This window comes from Vicia villosa, linkage group LG3, assembly GCF_029867415.1.
Source record: "Vicia villosa cultivar HV-30 ecotype Madison, WI linkage group LG3, Vvil1.0, whole genome shotgun sequence".
Taxonomy (NCBI): Eukaryota; Viridiplantae; Streptophyta; class Magnoliopsida; order Fabales; family Fabaceae; genus Vicia; species Vicia villosa.
In genome coordinates, this window is record NC_081182.1 from 10,990,417 (window position 1) to 11,007,890 (window position 17,474).

At 30.8% G+C, this 17,474-nt stretch overlaps 3 protein-coding genes across 11 annotated transcripts; 1 reads left to right on the forward strand and 2 right to left on the reverse strand.

Moving 5' to 3' along the window:
- Positions 1 to 2,318: 2,318 nt before the first annotated feature.
- Positions 2,319 to 4,672, reverse strand: LOC131660287 (protein TOC75, chloroplastic-like). 8 transcript variants are annotated; one of them, XM_058929498.1, is made up of 6 exons: positions 4,095 to 4,670; positions 3,948 to 3,988; positions 3,606 to 3,749; positions 2,946 to 3,141; positions 2,797 to 2,858; positions 2,319 to 2,706 (listed from the first exon to the last, which is right to left on the reverse strand). In XM_058929498.1, exons 3-6 carry the CDS (start codon positions 3,638 to 3,640, stop codon positions 2,505 to 2,507), a joined length of 495 nt encoding a protein of 164 aa, XP_058785481.1. In that variant the 5' UTR covers positions 3,641 to 3,749; positions 3,948 to 3,988; positions 4,095 to 4,670; the 3' UTR covers positions 2,319 to 2,504. The 8 variants fall into 8 exon arrangements, 4 of the variants coding, with proteins under 4 accessions (XP_058785481.1, XP_058785480.1, XP_058785482.1 ...); XM_058929497.1 differs by having other exon boundaries at positions 3,948 to 4,025; XM_058929499.1 differs by having other exon boundaries at positions 2,319 to 2,671; positions 2,751 to 2,858; positions 3,948 to 4,672.
- A 652-nt stretch (positions 4,673 to 5,324) lies between these two features.
- On the forward strand, positions 5,325 to 11,012 carry LOC131660288 (RNA pseudouridine synthase 2, chloroplastic). Of its 2 annotated transcripts, XM_058929500.1 has the most exons (7): positions 5,325 to 5,769; positions 7,515 to 7,658; positions 7,972 to 8,229; positions 8,353 to 8,555; positions 9,198 to 9,276; positions 10,343 to 10,518; positions 10,631 to 11,012. In XM_058929500.1, exons 1-7 carry the CDS (start codon positions 5,410 to 5,412, stop codon positions 10,773 to 10,775), a joined length of 1,365 nt encoding a protein of 454 aa, XP_058785483.1. In that variant the 5' UTR covers positions 5,325 to 5,409; the 3' UTR covers positions 10,776 to 11,012. The 2 variants fall into 2 exon arrangements, 1 of the variants encoding a protein (XP_058785483.1); XR_009300796.1 differs by lacking the exon at positions 10,631 to 11,012 and having other exon boundaries at positions 8,353 to 8,565; positions 10,343 to 10,402.
- Positions 11,013 to 11,905: 893 nt separating this feature from the next.
- On the reverse strand, positions 11,906 to 16,109 carry LOC131654903 (proline--tRNA ligase, cytoplasmic-like). Its single transcript, XM_058924828.1, has 12 exons — positions 15,977 to 16,109; positions 15,829 to 15,908; positions 15,185 to 15,277; positions 14,820 to 14,936; positions 14,364 to 14,551; positions 13,928 to 13,994; positions 13,647 to 13,769; positions 13,401 to 13,553; positions 13,030 to 13,314; positions 12,708 to 12,926; positions 12,290 to 12,383; positions 11,906 to 12,137 (listed from the first exon to the last, which is right to left on the reverse strand). Exons 1-12 carry the CDS (start codon positions 16,008 to 16,010, stop codon positions 12,073 to 12,075), a joined length of 1,518 nt encoding a protein of 505 aa, XP_058780811.1. The 5' UTR covers positions 16,011 to 16,109; the 3' UTR covers positions 11,906 to 12,072.
- Positions 16,110 to 17,474: the final 1,365 nt, after the last annotated feature.

Sequence of the window (17,474 nt, forward strand, 5' to 3'; positions counted from 1 at the left end):
TAGCTGAGTTGTTGCTATTTTATTTCTCCATTTATAGTATATATTTACTGTCCAAATTTAAAATGATTATAGACAGTTGTATATGAGATATTATAGGTTATAGTTTACGAATCATAAACCTCATGTACATGTATATATTTGGCAATTGTTCAATGAAATTACACACAGTTCTTCCATCATAGTTCTGTTAATAATGGATTTAAAAAAACCAGATGCTTGAGGAAAAATAAAAGCAGTTAAAGAAAAAATATCAACAATGAATAAAGTTCATAAACAATTAAACCAACACAAATTGAAACAAAAATCAGGTTCCATCAAAGCTTGACTTCAGGTCCATTATAGTCAAAGTTTTTATTTTTGACAAATTTAACAAAAAAAAAAAAACAGATTAAAGGTTCTGGATTTCAACATAACTTTTCATATGCATGATAAAATAAAAAACCGGTTAAATAACAGAATCAAGAACGAAGAAAGTTCAAAAATAGTCTTACATCTCTAATAACGACAACCATCTTAAAATGTTCCTTATTTTTGTTAGCAACAGTCCATATGTGATGGATTCGAACAGTTATTTTCCACAACTCCTTCATTTTATTAATGTCCTTCACCAGCTCAAAAGGCCTAGCCGTGTAGAACTCAAAAACCAGAGAACATATTAAAACAAGTTAGGATGAAACATAGTTCGAGAAAAGAAAAATGTTGTTGGTAGAACGAAGAGATAGAATAGAAAGATGTTGAGGGAAAAGGAAAGATGATGGAAAAACAGTGAACAAACGTGCACATTATGAACATAAAATTTGGAGCAGAGTTACTTTCCTTACCCAGACACATTTTTAAAGTTGCTTCATGTCAACTACTTTTGGTTCAAATGCAACTAAAGTGAGTTCAAATAATATAGCCTTGTAAATTATGTTTCTAATGTAACCAAAACCAAGTAATTGGTTGACATTTAATTATATTAGACTCAATTTGCTCTCAATTTTGTAAAGTGGGGCAGCAAATTAAGCAAGGTTATTCTTGTGTAATTGAGAACAATAACCTTTTTTGTATTACAGATATTAGTTTTTTATTTAATTTTTTTTGTAATTGTTTTCTATTTTAATGGTTATTCTTGTTTATCAAATATTATTGATCAAATAAATATATTTATTTGTAAAACAATATTAAAACAAAATCGTACCTTAACATAAATTTAATTAAAAATAACTATTTAAAGAAACTATAAAATTGTGTCGTGGATGTCATGTTTTTTTTTTTAAAAATAAATTATTGGTGACCATCACTATTTACTCTTTTTATATAGTTAAATTGAAAATTATATTTAAATACTCAATTAATTTTATATATAACTTAAAAAACTATGAGAAAAGGGGATGTGTACTGACCGTGTAAATTACACTATCAATGACAACCATGTATCTTACCAAGTCAGCCTTTAAATTTTAAAATACTAAAATGATTTGGCACTTTAAAATAATCTGGATGTCTGTGTAATAACTCTGTACACTGACAGTGCACTACCATTAAACTCAAAAATTATACCACTTTGATGGAGTTTAAAAGAAAAAAAAATTTATACTCACAATAATTATTTTTATTTATACTCACAATAATTATTTTTTTAGACTTAAATAATCTTTTGGTACTTATAAGTCAGTGAATTTTTAATTTTGATTTCTGTATTTTTTTTTCTAAATTTCTATATCTTCCTTTTTTGTTAATATTAGTCTCTGACATTAAAATTTAATTAAAAAAAAATGATTTGACAAACGTTGCTCTTGTGGCGCCCAATTTTTTTTCTTTTTGTATTTTTTAAAATAATAATAATTCTGTGAACAAATTTTTTGTTTTGTTTGGGTCTTAAATTTTAAAATACTTAAATTTTGTAAGAATAGTATTTCTTGAATATATGCTTCAGCATTTAAATTTAATAGTTTAAGGTAAATAAAAATATTATTAAACAATATTTGAATAAATTAATTAGGGTTGATAAATTAAATATTTGAATATTATTTAATAAATTAATTTTTATTTATACTATTTAATAATTATTTCATATTATATATGTTAATTTCAATTTTCATAATATTAATATTATTTAATATTTTATTAATAATTTCAACTATTATATATTAAATAATTATTTAATAATTTCAACTATTTAATATTTCTACTATTAATATTTCAAGGCTTAATATTTCAACTATTTAATTTAGAGAAAAAGGGATATGGACTGACCGTGTAAAATATTTTTACACTGTCAATCAATCACAACCATGTATCTAAATAAAACATAATTTTAATTTTAAAAAATGATATAACATGGCAAGTGTAAGAATTTTGATTGGTTGTATGTCTAAACTTAGTTTACATTGTCAGTGGACTACCTTTAAACTCTTTAATTTATTAAATATTCACTACAAGAAAATTGGCAAATTGCGACGGCAAGTTACGACGGTTTTAACCGCCACAATTTGCAAGGCGCGACGGTAAAATCAAGAATACTAGTGTAAGATAACCAGTAAAATTATCTCAGGGATATTAGCTTTTACACCAGCATGGTTAACCCATATTGAAGCCACTTCATCCACCTTTGGCCCTCCATTGAATATTGGACTCTGCTTTCGACTATTGAAGCAGCTTACACAGAGAGTTCGGTTCCGTGGATTATCTACACCATCCAAATGATAAGCTAAAGAAATCTTCCTATAAAATGGGGAAAAGAACTCAATGGACTAGTATAAGGGTACATGAGATTTCAAGAAGCTGCTAGTTGTCATTGAAGCAGTAAGTGACCTATTTATTCCTTGCAAATTTTGATGTTCAAAAGTAATGGTCCCTCCCAGCTGCAGTGAAGCCTATACAAACATTTAACAGAAAACAGACACATAATTTGGGCAAACAAAGATCAATGTTCAACAAACAAAAATATACTTTCAGCTCACCACAAATACCAAATTCAGATGCCCTCCTCGCCTAGAAACAATACTACACTCGGTACTAACTTCAACTAATTTCTTCCCCAACTCTTTCATCTTAATTTCATTAATTATGCTTCTTTCATTCTTCTCATCAGGCTGCGGATTCACCTCAATGTTGGAAAACAAAGCAAGGGAATTTTGGTTCCTCAAAGCTTGTTTCCTAGCTTCAATGATAAAAGTATGACTTGGTAGAAGCTATAGTTAATCTAACATAAACAAACATTCACCAACAAGTCACACAACAATAACCATAGCCACACAGCATGAATCACATTTAGCTCCAAACAAACATTACCAACAAATAAACATTTATACATTTACATGGTATCTCCATGGCCAATATTGTGAGGAAAATCAGTTTCTTTGTAAACAGAGTTATGGACATGAATAGAATCAATCCCATAAAAATTTGGAATTCCAAGCCTGGTTGATAAAGTATCCTCCTAATATTCATTTAACATATAAATCTAGTTTTCTGCAAAAATATATGGAATTGAAATACTTCATCCCTCACTCATAACACTCCCTAACCAATAACCAAAAGACAAGTATTTTCCATTGTACCTAATTGAATCAATATAATACCTTAGAAAATGAAGTAACCAAAAAAGTCATTAGTTTTACCTGTAACATTGACCAATTTTCTCCACAAGAGTCATCCAGCTAATAAGATCCTCAACCCGAATATCAGAGGAATCTCTAGGGTTTTTATATTTTTCATGTTTTCTATCTCAAATAAAACAACCCAGTTTCTTAGTAGCCAAAACCCTACCAAAAAGAAAGGAATTTAGTCATTTTAGCATTCCTATGTATTGAATCTAACACAAGAAACTAGAACTTCTTCTTCTTCTTTTTTTCAATTTATGGCGAGTGAAGACAATTTCATACTAATATTTTATAGGAAAACCACAAACCACTCATGCTTAAATGAATAAGAGATAAGGTTGAAGAAGCAGTGGAACATACATAGCCACACATACAGATTTGGAATAGACAGCTTTATAACTCTGTCGATGGAAAAACAGATTTAGATATGGAACACACCTGTTTAACTCAATAAGATAAGTAAGATTTGTTAGTAAATAATAATGAAGAATTTAATTCATTAATTACCATCATAAGGAGCTGGTTGAAATCAAACTTGATTGTAATGGAATTTGGGTGAAATCAACCCGGAATGAAATTGAGACCTAATTGAAGCTGATCGAATAAAGATGTGACCTAATATTCATCGAAGATGAATGAATGAGGATGTGAACTAATCTTTGTTGAAACTAATTGTGTCCTAATCTTCATGGTTCTTTGAAAAGACAGATTATGGATATGTAGTTTTCTGAGACAAGAGGATTTTGAGATACGAGTTTGAGAAACGTGAATTTGAGATTTTAGAGAAAATAGGGTTTGGAAATTATTAGTAGTCTGAAACTAAGAAGGAGGGAAATGGAAAACACAATGTTGGCAAATGCGAGTAGCGAAATTTTAAGGGGGAAGAATGCGGCTGTTGTATAATTGTCCCAACAAAGGTGAGAGGGCGGTTCAGCAACCGTCGTGGACCTCATTGGCAAGTGATACGTTCTTTTTTGGTTTAAAAAGCTACGACACTTGTTTTTGACCGTCGTGGCAATCGTCTCAAATGTGGAACGATGACAGTTTTTGTGTAAGGGTCGCAACTCAAATGTCGCAAATAGACAAAATTCTTGTAGTGATTTTAAATAACAATATTTAATAATTTATTAATAATTTAACTATTAAAATAATTTTTTTTATTAAGTATTAAATAATTGTTTTATATTATTTGAACTAAAAGGGGGTGATGCACTGACTGATAGTGTAAAATAGTTTTACACTGTCAACCAATCACAACCATGTATCCAATTCCATCACACTTTTATTTTTAAAATTTTTTAATGACATGGCAAATTGCTTGTTTTCTATTGGATGACAGTGTAAAACTGTTTTACTGTTAGTGCATATCCATTAAACCCTTTAATATTTAAATAATATTAATATTTTAACTACTTATTTTATCAAATCATTATTTTATATTATTTGAAATATTTAATATTTGAACTATTAATATTTTAACTATTTATTTTATCAAATAATTATTTTATTTCATATTTTAACTTTTAAGATTTGAATTATTTACTTTATAAAATAATTTGTTTATTAAATATATCAACTATTTAATATTTCAAGCATAAATAAATTATTTAAAGTTTCAATTATATTTATTAAGTATTTAATTTTTAATAAATTAAATAATCATTAATAGTTGAAGTTTCAACCATTTTTAAATACTGAAGCATATACTATGTATATACTGTGGTATTATATAATGGATTGAGAGTACTATGTGAATGCTACTGGTAATACTGAAGCCTTGTTTTTATCTGTTGGATAGATGGAATGAAGCAGTTAGATTGAAATGTTATCGCTTAACACCTCATGTACATGTTACGGTGTTTCCACAGCAACAAGAGCATTTCTATTTCAGTTTCGAACTTCACCTTCACCATTTTCCTTCTCTCCCACTAAGAATTTTAAATTTCGTTCTGGCACTGCGAGAGCCGTTTCTGGTTTTTCCGATGAGTCCAACTCTACCGGAGAACCAAAATTGAATTACGCCGGCGTGCGGTTGGAGGAGATCGTCGACGATGGAATCAAATCTGGAAAACTGAGACTCGACAGCTGGATCTCTTCTCGCATCAATGGAATCAGTAGGGCTCGCGTTCAGTCGAGTATTAAAGCGGGACTTGTTCACGTCAATGGCCGTGTTGTTGATAAGGTGATAACTTCAATATCCATTCCAACTGTTACAAAACTCAACTTCTTTATTGTTTTCATTTGTTATATTCTCGGTGGCACCAAGAAAGTTGCGATGGTGCAGTGTTTCTGGTGTCCGTGCTCCATAGGTTATATTAATTGTTGATGTGAGTAATTCCTTTGCATTTACATGTACATTGCTTGGTAATTCAATTTAATAATAGTCAAATTGCATTTCAACCATAGTAGGTTAACACACAATTCCAATCTATGTAGAACTGATACTTCAGATTGATAATGTGCTTGTTGCTTACAATATTGACACATATAGTTACATTCGGTCATTTTTATTTTCCTTAATTATTACCAGTGATGTATCATGTATACGAGTTAGTTAGTGTAGGTATTGTATCTAGTGTTCGTGTTGGTAATAGACTTGGATCCTTGATCTAGAAAGTGAGAGTGAGGCCTTGGTAAGGATATAAGAAGACCGATACTTCATGTGGATTCAATATTAAGTTAGATATCGACTTACATTTCCTAAACTTTATATTATATCAACTTGGTGCCGAATTTTCTGGTTTTTTGTTCCATGTGAATACTTTTCCAGTTTCTTTAATATTGATGTAATTGTGGTTACGATTTTGTGCATATTATGCTGGTCAAGTTTTGCACATGAAGTGTTTGACAAAAAGACAATTTGGGAGTGGTGCCTCCAGTAATTCTTACCAATCCTCTTTCTCTCTCCCTCTCTCTTTCAAAGCAATTGGTTGGCTAGGAAGAGGGTTATAGGATTAACAAGAGGAAGAGTATGAGAAGAGATGAGGTAGCATATCATCTAGAAATAGGGATGAGTTGGCATGCCACCTATGCAGGTTTTGATGTGTAGCACCACTTATGTGTCCTTCTATTAGTCAACCCATCATTTAACAATTAACAAAAATGGCCAAAAGTGAGCATTTATATATTTAACAGATTATTCAGTCATAGAATATATCTCCTTTTAATTTGTGGTCAGTTGATGAAAATGAAATGTGCACTGTACTAAGAATTTAGAATTTTTTTCAATATTTAGGTGAGAAAGTGAGGCCTTGTGCTATATTGCACTCGCAATAACCTGAGTCTAAGGCAAATCATTCTGAGGTCTATTGTACAGTCTTATCTTGCATTTGCAAGCGGTTAATTTCATAACTCGAATTTATGACCTCTCAGTTACACGGTGATGACTCAATCATTGTGCCAACTGCCAAGGCTCCCATTCTCCAATATTTAGATGATGCTCACAAATTAGAAGTCTTTCCTTGAAGAAATAATCTCATAGTTAAGACTACATTTGTAATGATGGCCTTCTTGTTGCAATCAGTGACTTTGAGAACTACCATTACTTAGGACATTGAAGGCATTAAGATATTGATCGTTATCCAATGTTTCAAGGGTGGCTCTCAGTGTTTGCAGATCAAAGGTTGTGATGAACTTGAATGCACATTTTCCCAATTCAACAATACTTGTTCAAAACGGAAAAAATAATATATGATTAAAAGATGATTCTGAAAATCCCCCAGGCCTAAACTATATTTCTTACTTTCCAGTTTTGTTTGTTTATTTCAACAATTGGAGCATTAACCAGAACATTATGATTCGCTGAACTATGAAAGTTCATGTTTGGAAATCATTTTTTTTTTCCATTTGAAATTATGTAGGTTCTTTAAGGCGTCTATAGTTTCAGGTGTTTCTTTCTTAATTTGTAGTTGAATGATACTTGAACAGGTTTCTTTCAATGTCAGAGCTGGGGATGAGATCAAATGCACAATTGCGGAGTTGCAGCAGTTGAGAGCTGTGCCGGAAAACATACCTTTGGATATAGTTTTTGAAGATGAGCATTTGCTAGTCATAAATAAACCTGCTCACATGGTGATTCTAAACCTCTTGCTCTAAGTTGTTATTTTAAAATCTTGCATAATCCTCGTGCATAATTGCACAGTAGATAGTGTGACTGTGCGAGGCTCTTGTTTTTTATTTATAAATTGATTTCAAACTATCAGAAGTTCAATACTTTATTAAATTCAGGCTGTTTAGACTAAACAACTGCTTCATTCCGTTCTGGTAGTGCTAGAAGCTAATTTTTTAAATTGATTTATAATCATGTCAGAAATTTTCAGCATTAAAATGGAAAAGAACTCAAATATTGATATTGACAAATGTCATTATTTGGTCTCTAACCTAGGTTGTGCATCCAGCACCTGGAAATACGTCTGGGACACTTGTCAATGGCATCCTTCACCACTGCAACCTGCCAAATGTTGAATATTCTAAAGAGGAAGCTCTTTCAGATCCAGAAGATTTTGATGATGAACTTAATGGCTTCTCATCTAAGGCAACTTCTTGTGAAGGGTTAGATTCTAGATTGTCTTTGCCTTCAATTCGCCCAGGGATTGTACATAGATTAGACAAAGGCACGAGTGGGTTGCTAGTTGTGGCCAAGGTACTTTTTATGTTTTCTCAATCTTGTTAAAGTGCCTAACTTTAATGAAGAATGAAACTATTTTCACATTTTAAAAGATTAGCATTCATCTTACACCCTAGTATCTGTATGCCTTGATATCAGGATGAACATTCTCATAAGAAATTGTCTGAACAATTCAAGCTACGCACTATTAAGAGGGTCTATGTTAGTCTCACTGCTGGGGTACCTACTCCAGTTGCTGGGCGTGTTGAGGTTCCGGTTGGTCGGGATCCTAATAACCGGCTTCGGATGACTGCTGTTGCTGGAGCAGTTAATTCTATAAAGGCTCGTCATGCTGCTAGTAGGTGATCTATGGTACTTTTACACTTCATTTATATTTAGTTATTTACTAATACTGAATTATATTAGGCGCTTTGTTCATATTTGACTATTGCAAAATTTATAATGTATCAATTAAAACTATCGACGTAAATGTGTATTTTTCAACATTTGTGTACACGTATTGACACTGCCAATAAAAAATCCAGTAGAATAGTTTAACTTTTCTAACTAGCAATTATCATAATTCATGACAAAAGGCAACAAGATGCGTAATCCTTCGGGTTTTTTTTTTTATATCATATAACCAAATTAATTGCAAGCTTAATAAAACAGTTGCAATCTCTTGTATGATTCATTTAATTTTTAACTCATAGGTCATTAGTTAAAATAAGTTTATAGTTTTCACTTACTAAAAAGTGCTTTTCAGCTTGCAGATTATCATATAAATTTAAATTAGAGCTTCTGTAAAATTAGAAATACAAAAACTAGTTTTAACTTGAAGGAGAAGATGTTATATTAAAAACTCATAGTTATTGCAATATTATTTTAATATTGTGTTGTATTACATTTTCTAAGAATGTTTTTTGAGAAGTTTTTTTAAATAGGTCTTATATAAACTGCTTAATGGACTTCTATTCATCTAAAAGTTGATTACTATCTGTCAGGTACAAAGTAATTGAGATACTTGCTGGGGGTAGCTGTGCATTGGTTGAGTGGAGGTTGGAAACTGGACGCACTCATCAGGTACATATCTTTAGAAACTCTCAAGAAATTGTACATGGCCAAATCTTGTTGTAAGTGAGAGAACTGAGGGGGCTGTTTATTGCTGGAGTAAAGCGTGGTCAAAGTTCCATGTTTGAACATAGCATCAATGGACTAACAGAGTATTTTAAGAGCCGGCACTGCGACGTACAGATAATATATACTTAGTTGAAGAGTTGAGAGAGAAAATAAATGAAAGGTTAAAGATTTGGAGACAAGTTTTAGAAGACATGACTTTTGTTTGAATGGTCCTAAGACAAAAAAGGTATGGAGAATTTGGCCAAAGAAGAACCCTTTAACTAAAAGGTAAAAAAGTTGGGGACCATACCATAAATTACACGGTTTAAACATCTTGAGTCAATTGTTCAAAACGATAGAGTAACAGAGGGTGATGTAAACATTTGATTCAAGCGAGGCGGTCGAAATGGAGTTGGGCCTCGAGTTTTTCATGTAATAAAAAAGTACAACTCATGGTAGGGAAAATTTGATCACACACTATACGATATTGTATGAGAATGAGTGTTTGATGGTAACAAGCCAACGTGAGAATAACTCACTAATACTATAGTAGAGATGAAAATGAGGTGCTGAATGAGTGAAAACACTAGACGGGATATGATTAGGTCTGTTGGTATTAAGAAAATAGTTGGCATCTGTTGTATAAAAGTTAGTTGAATCTCGATGTAGGTGGTTTGGTCATGCACGGAGAAGACCTAAAAATTCCATGGTAAAGAGAATAGATTAGATGGATGGCAACTCAATCGGTTAAGGCAAAGGAAAACATGATTTGGTCAGAAACTAGTAAAAATGATGTAGAAGCCAATGATTTGGTCATAGACATGGTTTTTAAAAGAATCTTATTGCATATCGCATGATCATGTTGTCAATCCCAGCGAGTGGAGTAAGACTTGGTTGTACTTGTTTTTAGAATTTAAATACAAATATTTAGAGAGAAAAATCATCAAATATAATTCTTCAAAGAACATTCCACTCTAAGAATATACTGGACTTATAATTACCTCCTACAAAATGCACACTTGTTTTGTAGATCCGTGCACATGCCAAGTATCTGGGTGTACCTCTGCTTGGTGATGAGGTATATGGAGGGACGAAAAGCATGGTCTTGTCACTGCTAAGACCACGAACAACCCCGGGTTTGCAAGGTGAAATGGTTAAAGTAGTTTCTGAGCTAGACAGGCCTTGTCTTCATGCTTTGACTCTTGGGTAATATGATAAAAGCTTTTATAACTTCCTACCTAAATTTTGGTTCTCATTTTATTTGCATGATTCATGAAAACTTGACAGCATTACTGGTTTTGATCATTGTCGTGTGTAGGTTTGAGCATCCTCATACAGGGGAACAGGTGCACTTTTCATGCGAACCCCCGGTAGATTTTAATGAGATTTTAAGCCAGCTTCGTAGAATTGGCAGGGATAGGATTTCTTTGTCAAAAGACAAATTTGTAAAAGGGGTATTGTAATTTGTAAGGCATGAATATAATAATTTCAACATAAGATCTGCTCCACAGTTATCACCCCATTAGTATCACAATATCTTTTGGTTATTTTATACGAATTAAAGAAGATAGTTAATGTTGTATGAGAAAGAAAAATGGTGTTATTTTACAAATGGTCCTTCAATATTACATGAGAAATAGAAATTAAGAGAATAAAAAGAAGATAAAGCAATAAATAATCGAAATATAACAATAATAAATTATTAATATTGCATTAATATTAGAAAACAGTTTACAATTTAAGATATGTATATCTTTTTAGAACATTTTATAATTTAAAACAAAAGGAATAATTTTTAACTTAAGGTGAAAAATAAAGCACCGGGTTGTGCATAATAATCGTATGATTCAAAGGTTTTCGTAGTCTTCTGTATCATTATAATTGCCTCTTTTAAATAATATTAAATCGAAACCGAGAGAATAATTTTGTATGAAACACACTAGTCATAATAATTTATTATTGGCTTTTTGGTGAATCAGTCATAATTAAGTATTAGAAAATCCTTTTCTTTCCTTTTAATTTTAAATATGGGATATTCTCTGCGCGACTGCAGAAACCAATCATTCGAATTAGGGAGAATCACAATAGACGGCAAAAATCTCTCTAAAAATTTTTTGGGTTGAACTCCAAGATTTCTAATTGAACTGGAAAAAATCATTATCATCTCAACTAAGTACTTTTAGTTTTTTTTTTTTTTAATTTTAACTTAATCAATCTATAAAGATTCTTTTTTCTTCTAATAAACCTTTTAAAACTTCTTATAATATTAATAAAAAACAAAGGTCATTCTAATTTGTGAGCTATAGCTACAATTTAAAGAATATAAAAAGAAAAAAAATCATCAAATTATAAACATTTGAACACAGTTTTTAAAACAAATGTAGTATATTTACTTCATTCACTTGTGCCTTTAGAATGTTTGATAAAAATATATTTTAAACCTCAATCAATATACAGTTCTAAAATATAAAAATTACTTTATACTAAAAATACATTAGGATTATAATTAACTTTTTTTCCAAATACAAATAAACTTTATTAAACTATTTTATCATTATTAGTGTCAAATTTCAAATTAGGATTGTTCAATCAATTTTCCAGTCAACTTGCTTTTCATCCTAAAGCACTTTAAAAATAAAACTAAGAGTTTTATACATAAAGTTAAAGCTATTTACTTACTAGTATTATTTAAAACTTAATATAAAACCATCACAAACTCAAACAGTTTCTATTCTTTTATCAACTCTAGTACCCAATTGCCTAGTAACTTCTGCCCCAATAAGTCCACTTCTTTGCATGCTTATCTGATGCAAAGCACTTGGTGCCTGTAAAACCAACACAACACAGTCTCATTATGCAACATCAACATCAATTAACTATAGTAGATAGCAAGTACATTCAACAGTTAACAGATTTTAACTGGCTGTTGTTTAAATTCAGTAACACATTAACACAAACATTTGAATAAGGATTATACCTTCTAATAGTTCTGGCTGATCAAAGGGACTACATAAAATTTGAACGGCTCCAATTTCGCTCTCTGTCCTTTCTTTGACATCTAATTCCATCACCTGAAACATTTTATAGATAAAAAACAGTTACCAAAATATCAAAAACAGATGCCAAAACACCAACTTACAATTGTTCAAACTGAATAATTGATGCCTCTTAGTATTTTTTTGATGACTCTTAATAAAAATGTAAAACTAAGTACTTTTGATATAATGATGAGTACATAAATCTTGATTCTAAAATCAGATTTTTATAAATAGTGACATTTCCATCCTATATTTTGAACTGTGTATCAGTACATGTGTCGGTTCTTTGGAAACGGCAAGAACTATTATAACGATAAGGATTTAATTTATAATTTTATAAAAAAATACAATTTCTACCTTTTCATCACACCAAGGAGCTAAGATCATCTTTCTTTGATTCAAAGCTTCTACAAACTCATCCCATGTATGTACGACTTGAATACATTCATCTCGTTTTTGCTTTGCAACATTAAACATATTCTGTTGAATGTTAATCAGCAACTTTTTTATTTCTTCAACCAAATCAGCATTAGCAATGTCCATCTTAGCTCCATTATCACGTCGAACAACAGAAACCTGTGCAAAATTGAAGAGATTTATTTGGCGTTTCATTGAACAAAAAGGGTAGAAGCAAAATGATTTGTAAGAATAAGTGCAACATCAGCACAATTTTGATAACCTGCTTATTTGCTAAATCATTTGGCCCAATTTCAATTCTTAGAGGAACACCTTTCATTTCCCATTCAGAATACTTCCTTTCAGGGGAATAGTTATCTCTAGAATCTAACTCAGCACGAATTTTTGATTCACACAACATTTTCACAGTTAACTCGCAAGCATCGTTGGTTCCTAGAGTATCAGCATCTTTGTAAGGCACTGGTATCACAATGACTTGAATTGAAGCTACTTTAGGTGGTAGCACCAATCCCTTGTCATCACCATGAACCATCACCATTGTTCCGATCTGTTAAAAAAGCAAAAACAGATGTAAATGCAATCATATATAGAGAAATCCTCCAGTACAAGTATACTCTAGAAATTAAAGCTTACCGTTCTAGTAGAATAGCCCCATGAGTTCTGCCAAACCATTGTTTTCTCTCTCTTGTCATCTTCAAAGTTTACCTCAAACTTTTCAGCAAACTTTTGCCCCAAACAATGGGCAGTTGCACCTTGTATCCCACGACCAGTGTTTGGAATAAATACCTATGAAAATCGAACATCAAAATTTTATAAACCATCTAAATTCGCACCATACAAACAGCATATCAGTGATCATACAACAATGTTGACATGTACCTCAACAGTGTTAGTGGAAACTGCACCGCCAAATGTATCAACTTCACTTTTTGTACCCTTTATGACAGGAACTGCCAAATACTCTTCGTATATCCGCCTATATAATTCCAATATTTCAAGAGCCTGAAACAATAACAGATTAGAGTATTTTGTATGCACCAGAAGCAAAAAGGAAGTTCATAAAGCACAAAGATAGGATAAAAGCCGTAAAGAGGCTCCTTAGAGATGCCAAAAGTGCATATATTAAGGCAGATTCCTAAAATAACTACTCGATGGAATACCTCCGCATGTGCTTCAGCCTCTGTTGCAAAAGCACTATGCCCTTCTTGCCAAAGAAACTCGCGACTCCTGCAATTAAAATTTGTATAAGCACCATGAAATGGAGTATAAACAAGTTCTAATATAAAGTAGATGTACATGATAAAAATCATAAGATATGTAGTATTTAACAATTGTATAAGATATCTATTTGTTGCAAATTTTCTAGCCTGCTTCACTGCGACTAATTTACCAGAATCACCACTAGATGAACACGGTGTTCAGAACACCCCTTCTAAAAGAAAATATGAAAAATTTTAAGGATTACACAAGACATATATAACTACAATGCATAATATCAATTTTGGGAATTTTTGAAGCCTCTAATTTAAAGCTAAGAAATTCAGCCAGCATATTATTATAACATGGAGAAGGAAAACATGGTGAACAAGAAAGCACCTGATGAATGGTGTGGGATCTCCGATTACCCATCTAACAACATTGCACCATTGATTAAGTTTCAAAGGCAAGTCGCGATGCCCCCTTATCCACTTAGAGTAGTAGGGATACATGATAGTTTCACTACTTGGTCGAATAGCAAGAGGAATGTCCATGGTAGATTCACCGGATTTTGTCACCAAAGCAACCTAGCAAACGAACAACATATGATCATAAAAATACTAACAATGTCCTCAAGGGAAGCAATGAAGTTGCATAGACTATAACAAAGAATATCCTTAAAAACAGTCTTTCTTACGGTTAAAACCATCATTAGTAAAATGAGAAAAGAAATATTGATAAAATAACTAGACACCAACAAATGATTTAATAATGCAGTGATCTTTAGGAGCAATCCAATATGCATGATGCAGGGAAAATGTTAAACAGCCCAACCAAACAAACTTAAAAACTCACCTCTTGAGAAAAACTGTCATAGTGGTCCTTCTGCTTTTTCAAATGACTTTCCAGCACAAACATAGGGAAATAGCAGTTCTTGACATTCATTTTCTTTATTTCTGGGTCAAAAAAAGCCTGCACATTTGTTTGAGTATGAAAGCAACTCTCAGCTAGTTAAACCTTAACATAAAAGAGAAAAAAATTCAATTCTATATCTATAAACCCTAAACCCTAGAAGCTTAGTTTCACCAAAAACAAAAACACAACCAATTGGAAAGAATCATAATTTTCATTTATTTCTGCATCAACTCTATAGCTAGCTAATCAAGAGTATAAAACAACTAAAATATACATAAATATATTCAAATCATTAAGAAACATACTTGCAAAGTCTCCCATATTTCTACTGCCGAAGGTCTCAGAATATATAAACCAGAAATATCATAGTGCTCAATCAATTCCGCACTAACGACAACCTGTTACAGAAATCAAAAGCAACAGGCAAACAGGTCAGAATGTTGGTTTTTTTCAAAATAAAACCCAGGACGGGGAATCCCTGATGTTAACGATAAAAGAGCAGAGAGAGTTTATTGTCAAATAAATAGATAACAAAATATAAAATATTGTGTAGAGAAGAATATTGCTCAGTTTCCTGAAGTTATAGAACATGAGATACTAAATAAAACCATATAAAATGATCTCTCTTTTTTTCAATTTTATAAAAAATAGTAGAGGTGTTGCAGAGTTTGAATAGAAGGTCAAAGATAAACGGCATTGATACGTGACTACATGAAGGTTATATATAAACATTCAATTCAACATAGTCAATTACCATAATCTAATAATCATTCAACAAGTTCAAAAATAACAATCTCAGTCTCTTGAAAAACACCTACAAATCCAACTCGCTACTCGACACAGTAAATTATCAATCAAAAAGTTATGAAACAACAAAATCTTAATCTCCTATTGCACTATAAAATGTGTTGTAAAAATAACTATACATAGAGGGAAAGAAGCAGTGTACCTCAGAATACCAGTCTCCGAAGTTTTCGTCCTTCCGATTGGCGAGCTTCAAACCGGTCTCTTCCTTCTTGTTCTTCTCACCTGTAAAGTTTTGCCGTTAGAATAGAGAAGAAAACGTAAACGGGAACATGTAATGAAGATGAATTTACCAGATTGATTTTTCACTATAGTATCAACGGTCATTCTCAATTCTCAAAATCGACTGGTATTAGGGCTAGAGTGACGGCAGAAAAGAGAGAAAGAGGGTGACGGCGCGGCGGTGTAATTTAACTTGGGGTTCAAGGAATAATTTTTTTTTATTTTTTTATATCTTATATCTTATTATTATTAGAATCATGTTAAGAAGGATTTTAAATAAAGAAAAGAATATTTAAAAAAACAATCTTTTTTATTTTTAATACATTGATTACAATTTTTCTTAAGAAAACGTATCTATTTATTCGTTAGAAAACTCAATTCTTTTCATTACTAACACTAGCGTTAGAAAAACAATACCTTAATTTAGTGATGGTCTATATTTAGAAATCGAATCAGTAAACATTTTTCAAAATCGTGAAGAATAAAGAGACTACTAAAAATAATTTTCATCTCCCTCTCCAAAACCATTACCTTGAAGAATAAAGAAAGGTGTAGTTATAAATGAATATCATCAATGTTAATGCATTAATATTTTATAGACGAAACACTCATATCCCTTTATATATAATTATAGAAATTAATAAATTGTGTCTTTACAATAATAATAAATTAACTAATAATTATTAATCTACTTAATATAAATCTAAGGTTGTCATGATGACAACTTAAGACACAACCTTAACCCTAATTCTTACCTAACATCATATTAGAATCCCAATGCTTATGTGGCATCATATTAAAATTTAGAATTTTTACCACTTTTATTTTAATTCTTCACAACAACTTCAACTCAATACCACAATTAATAATAATATTAAAATAAATAATAATAATATTAATAATAATATAATAATATTAAACCATCACTATTATTAATAATAATATATATTAAACCATCACTATTATTAATAATAATATATATTAAACCATCGCTATTAATAATAATAAAATAATATATATAACTAATAATAATAATAGTAAAATAATAATAACAACTATAATAATAATACTAATAATAAAATAATAATATAATAACCGACCACCATAATTATAAATAATAATAATAATAATATATTCAATTAACACTATTATATCTTAATATCCTAATTCTCTTTCTTTTATAAAAAAAATCTTTAATTCTCAAATAATAATAATAATAATAATAATAATAATAATAATAATAATAATAATAATAATAATAATATAATACTAAACCACCACTATTAATAATGATAATATAATATCTAGTTAATAATAATAGTAAGGAGAATGCTAACGAGTGCTCCAGGGACACTGATTAAGGATCATTAAATATATCATTTGAATCCATTAATATTATTTAGAAAAGAAAATCATTAATAGTATTATTTATGACTAAAAAGAAATCCAACTTTTTAAACCATATTAAAAACAACAATTGAGACGTTACATATTATTATTTTCCATTTTTATTTTCGATTGCTTTTAAATACCTTCTGCATACCTTCTGCATAAGGTGCATGTTCTTCG

Excerpts from the sequence above, each read along its gene's own strand:
- LOC131654903 (XM_058924828.1), bottom strand. The coding sequence starts at position 16,010 with ATGACCGTTGATACTATAGTGAAAAATCAATCTG. Across the intron at positions 13,995-14,363 it reads GATCCCACACCATTCATCAG|GAGTCGCGAGTTTCTTTGGC; the intron begins GTGCTTTCTTGT and ends TTTTAATTGCAG. Across the intron at positions 13,554-13,646 it reads TTTCCACTAACACTGTTGAG|GTATTTATTCCAAACACTGG; the intron begins GTACATGTCAAC and ends CGATTTTCATAG.
- LOC131660288 (XM_058929500.1), top strand. The coding sequence starts at position 5,410 with ATGTTATCGCTTAACACCTCATGTACATGTTACGGTGTTTCCACAGCA. Across the intron at positions 5,770-7,514 it reads ATGGCCGTGTTGTTGATAAG|GTTTCTTTCAATGTCAGAGC; the intron begins GTGATAACTTCA and ends ATACTTGAACAG. Across the intron at positions 8,556-9,197 it reads GCTCGTCATGCTGCTAGTAG|GTACAAAGTAATTGAGATAC; the intron begins GTGATCTATGGT and ends ACTATCTGTCAG.
- LOC131660287 (XM_058929498.1), bottom strand. The coding sequence starts at position 3,640 with ATGACTCTTGTGGAGAAAATTGGTCAATGTTACAG. Across the intron at positions 2,859-2,945 it reads ATCTGAATTTGGTATTTGTG|GCTTCACTGCAGCTGGGAGG; the intron begins GTGAGCTGAAAG and ends ATGTTTGTATAG. Across the intron at positions 2,707-2,796 it reads AATTTGCAAGGAATAAATAG|GAAGATTTCTTTAGCTTATC; the intron begins GTCACTTACTGC and ends CCCATTTTATAG.